Source organism: Kogia breviceps, chromosome 15 (assembly GCF_026419965.1).
Source record: "Kogia breviceps isolate mKogBre1 chromosome 15, mKogBre1 haplotype 1, whole genome shotgun sequence".
NCBI classification, from domain to species: domain Eukaryota; kingdom Metazoa; phylum Chordata; class Mammalia; order Artiodactyla; family Physeteridae; genus Kogia; species Kogia breviceps.
In genome coordinates, this window is record NC_081324.1 from 67,085,257 (window position 1) to 67,096,244 (window position 10,988).

The following is a 10,988-nucleotide window of genomic DNA, read 5'->3' on the forward strand; positions in this document are numbered from 1 at the left end:
GTGGCACACGGGCTTAGTTGCTCTGCGGCATGTGGGATCTTCCTGGACCAGGGCTCGAACCCGTGTCCCCTGCATTGGCAGGCAGATTCTTAACCACTGTTCCACCAGGGAAGTCCTCCATTTCTTTAATTTTGTATCTATCTGAGATGATGGATGTTCACTAAACTTATGATAATTTCATAATGTACATAAGTCAAATCATGATGCTGTAGCCCTTTAAACTTATACAGTGTTGTATGTCAATTATATCTCCATAAAGTTGGAAGAAAAAGAAAATCTCTCTTGGCCTTGAAGTAACCAAGATATTCTCCTATTTTTTTTTCGAAAAATGTTTAGGGTATTACTTTTCATATTTAGTTCTTTAATCCACGTGGAATTGATTTTTTGTGTATGATGTGCAGTAGGAGTCTAATACCATTTAGTTTCCTTATGGTAACCCATTCCCTTAGCACAATTTATCAAATAGTCCATCCTACTGCCTCCTCCCCTCTCCTCAAATGCAATGCTTCTTCTTACACAGCCATGCTTTTGTATGCAGGTCAGTTTCTGGCTTCCACGTTTGATGCCCTATTTGTCTGACTTCAGGCTGATATCAAACTGTCTAATTCTCTCCATCTTATTCTTCAGGAGCATCTTGATAGTTCAACGTTGGTGGTTATACAGGTGTTCCCTGTAAAATTCTTTCAATTTTTCTGCATGCTTGAAATTTTTCGTAATAAGATATTGGGGGAAAGAGTGTCATGGCTCCTCAGGCCTTTGCCCTTTTATCACGATACAATTTTTTAAAAGTTTTCAGACTGAGCCAGCTCCCAGCAGCAGCAACCCCTGGGAGAGACGGACGAGTTTTAGGACTGTCCATGGAACTTTCACATTCCCGTGGGCATCAGACATGACTTGTTGGGGGTGAGGCAGTGCTGGTCTTCTATCGTGCCCGTTTCAAGGCCTGAAGGCCCAGCCTCTGGGCCCCACTGAGGAACTGTGTTAGCTGGGCATTCCTGGCCCCTCTCTCTGACCCTCCAGGACCCTTGCCTCAATCTCGCCCCTCCCCACCCCCCGAACGCCTGTCAGGCCAGTCTCTGGAGTTCAGTCTGGTGGAGAACTGGAGAACCAGGCCAACCGTGTGACCGTCGGGCGGCTCCAGAGCAAGGGCTAGCGTCCAGACCCCCAGAAGTTCCTCGTTGCTGCCCTTCTGGGGCCCCGATCGTGCCTCCGGCTCCCCAAGTCGCCAACTATCTTCCAACTATCTCCGTCTGTCTCCCTTCCTCTGGCCTCCACCGTCTGACAACCGAAAGCTGGGAGCGCCTCCTCTGACTTCCCACCTCTGCTCATTGACCTGGGCTCTGCCCGGCTCCAGCCCCGCTGACCGCCGGCGCCTGTGTTCTCCACAGCCACCAGGGGGCGCGCGCGGCAGGGTCTGGGCGCGGGAGCCGCCGCGAGCCCACCCCGCCTCCCGGCGCTCCTCCCTGTCCGGCCACGGCCCCGCCCCCGCCCCTCCCAGCGTCTCGCCCCGTCCGGCTGAGGCCTGTCTCCCTCCGCTTCCCCACGCTCCCAGGACCCCCGGCGCCCCTGTGTCCGGCCATGGGCCTCGCCGCTCGCCCCGCGCCGAGGTCGCCGCCGCCGCCGCCGCCGCCGTCGCCACTGCTGCTGCTGTTGCCCCTGCTGCCATTCTGGCTGGGCCTGACGGGGCCCGGCGCCGCGGCGGACGGCAGCGAGCCCACTGCCAGGGCGGGGCGGGGCGGGGCCCGCGCCGTGTGGGTGGACGTGAGGCTACCTTGGGAGGACGCTCTGTTGCTGGAGGGCGTCAGGATCGGCCCCGAGGCAGACCCAGCGCTCCCTCTGGGTGGCCGCCTGCTGCTGGTGAGCGCCGCTGAGCCATATGGCCCCCGCCCCGCCGTAGACCCTGCACCCAGATCCAGCCTTCATCCTGGACCAAGCCCTGTCAGCCCAGCGCCCCTTCCCCAGGCTGCTCAGGCCCCCAGCATTCCGGCTTCCAGAACCTGAGATCAGATGCCCTCCCCTCCAGACTCGTTCCCAAACCTTGGCCTTGCATCGCTTGTGTGACCGATCCCCCTTCCTCCCCCTCCTCCTTCTACCATGGCCCCTCGCCCCACAGATGGACATCGTGGATGCTGAGCAGGAGGTGCCCGTAGAAGGCTGGATTGCAGTGGCATACGTGGGCAAGGAGCAGGAGGCCCAGATTCACCAGGAGAGTCAGGACAGCGGCCCACAGGCCTATCCTAAGGCTCTGGTTCAGCAGGTGCAGGGGGTGTATGTGGAAAGAGGGCTGGAGGAAGGGTTTTCAAGGCAACTGCAGGAGCCAGACTACCTGGTGGGCCCCTAAGGAGCTTCCAGAGAAGCCCTGCGCCTGGTTGGGGCAAGGGACCCGAGGGGTAGACGAGTCAATGTGGTTGGCAGGAGGGAGGTGGGAGGAGGCCAGAGAGAGTCAGGAAGCTCAACCAGACTCTCAGAGTATGAGTGGGGAGTTCCCGCTGGGGGTCGGTGGGCAGGCCTGCCCTGCTTGGACCAGGGAAGTCACAGTATTATTTGGGTCCCACAGAGCATCTGGTGGGGGTGGGGGTGAGAGGAATAAGGGTTTTTGCCCTTGACCTCAGGGAGCTTACAGCTGATCTGTCCAGAGGAAATGCTAACCGCAGAGCCAGGAGCTGAGAACAACTATGACCACAGGTGGTGAGACAGGTGTGTGGGCAGGTGTGTGCTAGCCTCTGCCTCTGTCCTGCAGATGCGGAGGGCGCTCTTCCTGGGAGCCTCTGCCTTGCTTCTCCTCATCTTGAACCACAACGTGGTCCGAGAGGTAAACCGGATCAGGCTTTCGGGGCATGTAGGCTGGGGAATGGGTGACCCGGCCTGGCTGACCTTCCTGTCCCCCTACAGCTGGACATATCCCAGCTTCTGCTCAGGCCAGTGATCGTCCTCCATTATTCTTCCAATGTCACCAAGCTGTTGGAGGCACTGCTGCAGTGAGTTGGGGTTTGGGTTCAAAGGACTGGGCTTGGGTGCTAGGGTCCTTGGCTTTGTTGTGGGCTCAGGGGTCCTGGAACCAGGGCCTTCCCTGTTAGTCTGAGACTGTAGCCTTCTAGTCTGAAAAATGGGTGAGGGGACTAGAAGGAGATGATTCTTTGGGCTCTGTAGGTGGAGGTGATTGGCTCCAACAAGGAGGAAGCCAGATTCCTGATTGACTCTTCCCTGTGCTTGAGGGCCTCCTTGGCCGGCTATTATGAGAACTAGAAAAAACACTGGCTGGGAAAGGCATGGGGACCAAAGCAGAAGGGCTGTGGGGTGATACTCGGGGGTATCCTTTTCCCACAAGGCTGGGGTGAGTGGGTCTGGGCCGCTCCTCCCAAGAGCCCTTCCGTCTGGCCCCTTTGGCCTCCCCTCCCAGGAGGACCCAGGCCACGGCTGAGATCACCAGCGGAGAGTCCCTGTCAGCCAACATCGAGTGGAAGCTGACCCTGTGGACCACCTGTGGCCTCTCCAAGGACAGCTACGGAGGATGGCAGGACTTGGTGTGCCTGGGAGGCAGTCGGGCTCAGGAGCAGGTGGGTGCCTGGGGAGAGGAGGTTGGGGTGGGGGGACCACACACATGACTTGTCTCCAGTCCTGTGGCGTCTTCCTGCTCTGGTGGGGAGGACCAGCCCTTGCACCTCCCAGGGCTGCTGTGAGGGTTCAGGGGCCGGGTGGGTGCTCAGTGTGATGCCTGACCCAGGGTCACGCACAGTCAGCCTTAGCTGCTGCTGTTGTCACGTCCCTGTCCCTCTCAGAAGCCTTCTTTGACTCCCTATCACCTGCAGAATGAAGTTCAAACTCCTTACTTGGCTTTCACAGCTCTCCTGATCACTCACCCTGTTTTTTTCCCAGCCTTCTCCCTACACTCCAGCCACTCTGTGCCATTTACCGGTCTCCACTCACGCCCCAGTCTCCTGCCACCGGGGCTTGTCTGTAGGCTTGGACATCCTCTTTCTCCAGCTCTCTATGTCCCAGTCCAGCCAGAGCCCTCACAACTCATCCTCCTGCCTTCTTTGGAAAGCCTCCCTCACATTGGGCCCCCAGCCCCCCTACTGCTTTTATTTTTCAAATTATATTTTAATTTTTAAAAGAAATTTATTTATTTAACTTATTTAATTCTGGCTGCATTGGGTCTTCGTTGCTGCGCATGGGCTTTCTCTAGTTGCGGCGAGCTGGGGCTACTCTTCGTTGTGGTGTGCGGGCTTCTCATTGTCGTGGCTTCTCTTGTTGTGGAGCATGGGCTCTAGGCATGTGGGTCAGTAGTTGTGGTGCGTGGGCTCAGTAGTTGTGGCTCACAGGCTCTAGAGCACAGGCTCGATAGTTGTGGCACGTGGGCTTAGCTGCTCCGCGGCATGTGTGATCTTCCCAGACCAGGGATTGAACCCGTGTCCCCTGCATTGGCAGGTGGATTCTCAACCACTGCGCCACCAGGGAAGCCCCCTCTCCTGCATTTAAATCACAGCAGCGCTTTGTCAGGCCCTTCATAGGCCTCTTAGGACAGCGCATCCTGTGTGACCGCTGGGGACTGTGACTCTGTCTCCCGAAGGCCAGGCTGTGTCTTATTTGTCTCTGGCTTTCCCAGTGCTTGGCATAGAGAGGGTCAAAGGTATTGTGTCTACAAGCATTTCTCAAATCCCCACTCTGCAGGGCAGGTTTTCCCCCCTCTCCTGACGCGCCACCTCCCGCATGCCTTGGTGGATGGGGATAGTGCAAGGCAGCTTCAAGTCAGGCAGACTTGGAATGAGGCTCTGAAACCTTAGCTGGGCAATGTTAGGCTGCGTGTTTATCCTCTGGTCTTACGTTCCTCATTTGTGAACAGGTATAGCACACGGCCACAGGATTGTTGAGATAGTGTATGTAAATCTCATGGCGGGCGCTGAGCAGATGGGTGGCTGCTCTGCTACAATACCTTTATTGTTATGAGTGCTCGAATAAGTCAACAGTCACCAAAGGACTTCTGATATTCTAGGACACTTGGGGCTCCGTGAGAAGGGCTGTGGAGGGTACAAAAGGCCTTGGAAGACCCAGGCTCTGCTGTTCAAGACAGCACGATTTCGCTTGAGCAGCGTGAACCGCAGTTCTGCAGAGGGAGCGGGGAGTGAGGCTGCGGGAATGGAAGGAAGAGCTTTCTGGAAGAGGAGAGAGCCTGCCCTCTCTCCCCCTTGAGGGCAGCCCACATGGACTTCTGGGAGGGGCAGGCATTTGGTGAGGGGCTGTCAGATGAGAGACTGGGAGGAGGTGCGGGCAGAAAGCCTGGAGCTCAGAGAGGAGCAGGCCGGGAGTGTGCCCAAGAGGCCAGGAGGTGGGCACGTACTGTAGGTCAGGTCAGGCTGGCTGGTTGTGAGGGCAAAGCTGAACAGCCTTGGCTTTGCTGCTGGCCGGGGTGGGCCAGTACAGGTGTTGGGAGCCCATGGTAGCTGAGGTGTCTGAGGGACAGCCAGGGCCAGCTCTCAGCCCCAGGGCCCAGTCACCATTCCTCCAGCCTCTGGGCATCCAGAGCTGTAGCCACCATGTAACAGAGAAGTCCGATGACCATATCCTACTGCTCTGATGGACAAGGCCCAACCCTGCCCTCCCTCCTCACCTGGGGGTCCCCAAAATGCACCGAGCCTGGGGAGATGGGGTCTCTGGCCTCCAGTAGAGTTCCAGGCCAGCCACACCCTCGGACCACCCAGAACTCACTGGCTGCTCCAAAGCACGGAGCTCCAGGTTCTGTCCCAGAGAGCCTACAGTGTAAAGGTCGCACGAGTCCTGCCACATGTCAGCCTGGCTCAGCATGGCAGGGGGTATGAGGACAGGGCAGCTCCAGCCCTGGGCTCATACGGCCCCATCAGGGGAGGAGCTAGGCCAGAGACACTGTCACCTGCTGGGGTGATGACTGAGCTGGTGAGGGGCATGGCCCTCCAGGCATGGTGAAGGTGCTTGAGCTCAGCCTAGGGGCTTCGGGAGAGCTTCCTGAGCAGATGTCACCATCCCACCATGGACGAAAGGGGACGCAGACACAAGCCAGGGGGTGAGGGTGGGACAGAGCGTGAAGCTGGGGCTCACAGACCCCTCTTGGCAGTGGCCCCCGGAGTGCTTCCACCCTGAACAAAAGCAACATCTTGTGACCCTAACAGCACCCAACCTTGCCCATCAAATCACTTCTCATCCCCTCTCCCACCACGTGTTGGCAGTTGAACTTCAGCATTGGCAGGGGAAGAACACGGTGGCAGAAAACTTTTAAATGAATGCATTTATTAGTTGTGACACGTCCGCAGGCCCATGTGCTGGTGGGTCAACGGCTGGGTCCTGCTTCCTCTGCTGTGTCACCTCCTAAGCCAGCTGTTGAGTGGTCACAGCCTGTCTGCCGCACTGGATATGGTGGCAGTTCAGTCTAGGTCAGTGTGTCCCCCTGGGGGCCTCTCAAAGGCGAAGTGAGGTACCTCAGACGTGGTTCCCTCCCACCAGCGGGAGCCGGAGGACCGCTGAGGGCAGAGTGGGTATGAGGAGGGTGGCAGGGGAGGTGAGGGGGGAACATTTGCCTGGCAGGGTTGGTCAGGGAGAGCTTCCAGAGCAAGAGGTGTCCAAAGCCATAGCCAAGGGAGGGAACGTGGAAGAAGAGCATTAGTTCCCGAGAACGGAACAGTGTGGAAAGGCACAGACGTGGGAGGGGCAGGGAGCACGGGAGGGGGGAAGGGGGAGGGGTGAAGATCAAGGGCCTTGAGGGCCCCCTGGTAGAAGAGTTTGGGTTTCCTCCTGAGGATGGGGAATGCGGAGGAGGCGGGAGGGGAGCATCAGAGGGAAGGGTCAAGTAGGGGTGCTGTGTAATCGGGTTTTCAGGTGAGATCCCTGTGACTGTGGGGCGAGCCCTGAGCAGGGCACCTGAAGGGCAGCAGAGTGCGGAGGAGAGGAGGGGCGCGGGGCCTCGAGGGAGTGAGGAGACAGGGCCTGGGACTAGCGCCCTCTAAGGCTGTGAATGCTCAGCCTGAATGGGTGTGGGTGGGTGGGTGATGGCAGCCAGGAAAGCGGATCAGAAGGAGTGCTGGGTAGGGATTGGGGTCCTGCGCTGGGGAGGCTGTGAGGCTGCCAGTAGATGCTTCTGTGAGTGTACAAACACCAGGTTTGTTGCCCAGGATTGGCCTGGGCTGAGCACTGATGTAGGATGGAGCTGGGGCAGCCCCTGAGAGAGCATGGGGTGGGGACTGGGGACAGCAGCTTCAGAAGAGGAAGCCTGGCGCCTCCGGGGTCATGGTGCCCATGGACCTCATCATCCTGGTCCTTGGGGTGGATTTACTGGGTAAAGAGGGTGGGGTGGCCCCAGTGCCCCTGACACCCTGCTCTTCTCCCCAGAAGCCCCTGCAACAGCTGTGGAACACCATCCTGCTGGTGGCCATGCTCCTGTGCACAGGCCTCGTGGTCCAAGCTCAGCGGCAGGCATCCCGGCAGAGCCAGCGGGAGCCCCGAGGCCAGGTGGGAGCCAGCCCTCGGGGGCCCTTGGGAGCCCTGGTGTCCCCAGCCCTCAGGAACTGTGTGCCCTTCCCCCACAGGTGGACCTGCTCAAGCTCCGGGTGGTGCAGAGGCTGGCGTCCCTCAAGACCCGCCGTTGCCGGCTGGGCCGGGCAGCACAGGGCCCCCCGGAGCCTGGTGCTGAGACCTGTGCCGTGTGTCTGGACTATTTCTGCAACAAGCAAGTTAGTGCCCTGGGCAGAGGCCAGCCTTTGGCTGACACGTGATACCCCCTATCCTGCTCCCAAGAGACCTGAGAAGTACCCCAACCAGGTCTTCACCCAGCCCCACCAGAGCTATGGAAAGCAGCATGGGGGTGGGGCAGGTCACAGGGGTTTCAGTTCCCCAGCTCAGGTGAGGGCATGGGGCCTGCTACCCCCACTGGAGGCCTGTGCCTGTGGCCTGAGCCCTCTCCCCAACCCTGCAGTGGCTCCGGGTACTGCCCTGTAAGCACGAGTTTCACCGAGACTGCGTGGACCCCTGGCTGATGCTACAGCAGACCTGCCCGCTGTGCAAATTCAACGTCCTGGGTGAGCACCAAGGGTGGGGGCCCTTGACCGTCTCCACCTGCTTCCCACCTGACACCTCCCTCCCTGATATTTTTTCTCCTCTCCTGCAGGGAACCGCTACTCAGATGATTAGCTGCCCCGGCTGGGTCTCTGCATGTGGGGAAGGGACCCCTCCACCTGCATCCTGGCCCTGGGTGCCTGGAACAAGACGGCAGGGAGAACAGGATGGAAAACCCTATGGGTGGAAGGAGGGATAGGGGCCGCCCCTGATGAGGGGCAAGGCTCCCACCACATCCACACTGGGATGGAGAGACCACAGCCCCCAGGCTGAGGATGCAGGGCCCAGACCCAGCAGGAAGAGAGGCTGCTTTGGGGCCTTTCTCTGCCATCCTGGGGTGTGCCTGCCCTCCTCTCAGACAGCTCCCAGGACTCTGGCCAGGGACCTGGGGAAGAGGGTGTGGGCAGTGCTGCTGTTCCCAGGGCTCTGGGAGCTCTCTGGCCTGCCTGTCAGGGCATCCCTGGGGGCTGAGGCTGCAGTGGCCAGGTTTTATGCTTATTTATTGGGGGGTGGGTTGGGAGAGGAGCTATCTGGCCTTGGGGGCACTCTAGCCTGACCATATTTCATGACACATCTTGGTGAAGGCTATGATGTTAATCCTAGCGGCCCTTCCATTGCCTGCTATCCTCGGTCCTTGGGCTTCGGCAGCTGCAGATCCCATGGCCTGTCCAGCTGGGCTCCCTTCCGGGTCCTGGCTGGGACCAGAGGCCTTAGAAACCATCTAGTCCTGTGCTTCTCCGTGGGGTTGCAGGTTGCTGACCAGATACTTGAAGCCACAGGATAAATGTGGTACATCTTACAGGGGCATCCGTTTTTTTAGATTTGGGGTATGGGAGGTTTAATATTAAAATAAACATGGATATATTTTAACATAAGATGTAAAATTTGTGTGGATGTTTTAAGATAAACAAGTTGCCCTGGAGTCGACTACCCGTGGGAGGCAGATTCTAAAATGGCCCCCAAGATTCCCCCAGCCCCCATGGACACGCCTATGTGATCCTGGCACTATGACGCTGATGGATTTTACTCCCATGATTAGGTTATGTTATGTGGCACAGTTGACCTTAATATGGGAAAGCATTCCAAGTGGGCCTGACCTAACCATGTGAGCCCATTAAAAGTAGAGAGTTTTCTCCAGCTGGTAGAAGGAGAGGAATTCAGAAATTTGAACCATGGAGGGGATTCAATGCCTGAGAAATTCTCTGTTGCCGACTTGAAGATGGAGGGGCCACGTGGCAAGAAGTTGGATGGCCTCTCAGAGCCCAGGGTAGCCCCAACAGCGGCCAGCAAGGAAATGGACACCAGTTTGACAACTGCAAGAACCAGAATTCTGCCCACAATCAGAATGAGCCTGGATTCTGCCCCACACCCTTGCAAAAGAAAGGCAGATACTTTTAAAATTTTATTTATGTATTTTTTATTTTTGGCTGTGTTGGGTTGCTGTGCACGGGCTTTCTCTAGTTGCGGCGAGCGGGGACTACTCTTTGTTGTGGTGCGTGGGCTTCTCACTGCGGTGGCTTCTCATTGTGGAGCACGGGCTCTAGGTGCATAGGCTTCAGTAGTTGTGGCACGCAGGCTTCAGTAGTTGTGGCACGCAGGCTTCAGTAGTTGTGGCTCTTGGGCTCTAGAGCACAGGCTCAGTAGTTGTGGCACACGGGTTTAGTTGCTCTGCAGCATGTGGGATCTTCCCGGACCAGGGCTTAAACCCGTATCCTCTGCATTGGCAGGCGGATTCTTAACCACTGTGCCACCAGGGAAGCCCCTGGCAGATACTTTGATTTCAGCCTTGTAAGGCCCTGAGCAGAGAACCCACCCACACAGGGCCCGGACGTCTGACCTACAGACCTGTGAGCTACTGAATGGATGCAGAGAGGAGCCGGGCTGTGACAGGTCCTCACCCTGCACTTGGGCCTGGGCCCTCTGCCTCAGGGAGCACACCTGAGGGCTGGCTCTCACCTGTGAGGGGCCCAGTCCGGACAGCCCAGGCTCCCTCAGTGAGCCCCTGGGCTCCACAAAAGCAAGAGTTGGGCAGCCTGTGGCCATGCCAGTTCAGCTACACACATAGCTCTTCTTGACTTTTCTCTGTAAACTGAGGTGCTCTACTTGTTGGCCTCCTGACCAGGGAAAACTGTCATAGAAAGCCAAGAGCATCCCCCAACCCACCCCCACACCCAGAACTCCTCAGCAAGGTCTTAGCGCCTGTCCTTCACAGGTGGGGTGGCTCAGGACAGGCTGGAGGCTTTGTGAGGAAAACTGGACTACTGCAGGCCCGGCGTGGCTGGTGGCATCAGTGCCCTGGCCCCAAGGGACAGGCCTGGGAAAGCCAGGGCTGCCTTGGGGTGTTCTGCTGTCTGGCTGGGTGAAGCCTTGCCCTGCCTTCAGTGGCCTGGGGATCCAATCTCCTGGATTTAGAGAAACCCTTTCTGACTTGTGTTTCCTGAAGGTGAGGCATTCCGCAGTTAAAGGGGGGCTGATTTTCTTGGATCCTTAATGTCCCCATCCCCAGGTTCACAGCTGGGTGGTCCCTGCCTGCCTCTGTGAGCCTGAGCTAGGACCCTGGCCTCTGACTCCTTCCTTGCCTCACGTGTCCTCGCTGGACCCACCGTGGTGGCTGCTCTCCTTCCCCTGCGCACCCCCTACCCTGACCCTGCTCTTTATTGGTGGGGGTCACTGAGTCCATGTTACCCCTTAGTCTTTGCTATGGGGATCAAATGATTGCCTTTCACATCGCCCAGGTGCTAGAAGCTTCTTTCTGCCCTCGGTGTGTCCTCTTCCCCCACTGCCCCTGTCAGGAGGGAGGCAGGAAGCTCCCATTTACTGAGGGTGCACAGTGTGCCAGGCCTCTGCTGGCCAATGACCCACATGGCTGGGGACTCAGGACAGGGAAGGAAGGACTCTTGCCCTGCTGA

The 10,988-nt window shown here is 58.0% G+C and overlaps 1 protein-coding gene across 3 annotated transcripts; it reads left to right on the forward strand.

Moving 5' to 3' along the window:
• The first annotated feature begins 1,464 nt into the window (after nucleotides 1-1,464).
• RNF215 (ring finger protein 215) lies at nucleotides 1,465-8,954 on the forward strand. 3 transcript variants are annotated; one of them, XM_067014963.1, is made up of 9 exons: nucleotides 1,465-1,857; nucleotides 2,114-2,257; nucleotides 2,741-2,812; nucleotides 2,893-2,978; nucleotides 3,401-3,557; nucleotides 7,360-7,476; nucleotides 7,554-7,697; nucleotides 7,940-8,042; nucleotides 8,132-8,954. In XM_067014963.1, exons 1-9 carry the CDS (start codon nucleotides 1,579-1,581, stop codon nucleotides 8,152-8,154), a joined length of 1,125 nt encoding a protein of 374 aa, XP_066871064.1. In that variant the 5' UTR covers nucleotides 1,465-1,578; the 3' UTR covers nucleotides 8,155-8,954. The 3 variants fall into 3 exon arrangements, with proteins under 3 accessions (XP_066871064.1, XP_058895475.1, XP_066871065.1); XM_059039492.2 differs by having other exon boundaries at nucleotides 1,500-1,857; nucleotides 7,357-7,476; XM_067014964.1 differs by lacking the exon at nucleotides 7,360-7,476 and having other exon boundaries at nucleotides 1,500-1,857.
• Nucleotides 8,955-10,988: the final 2,034 nt, after the last annotated feature.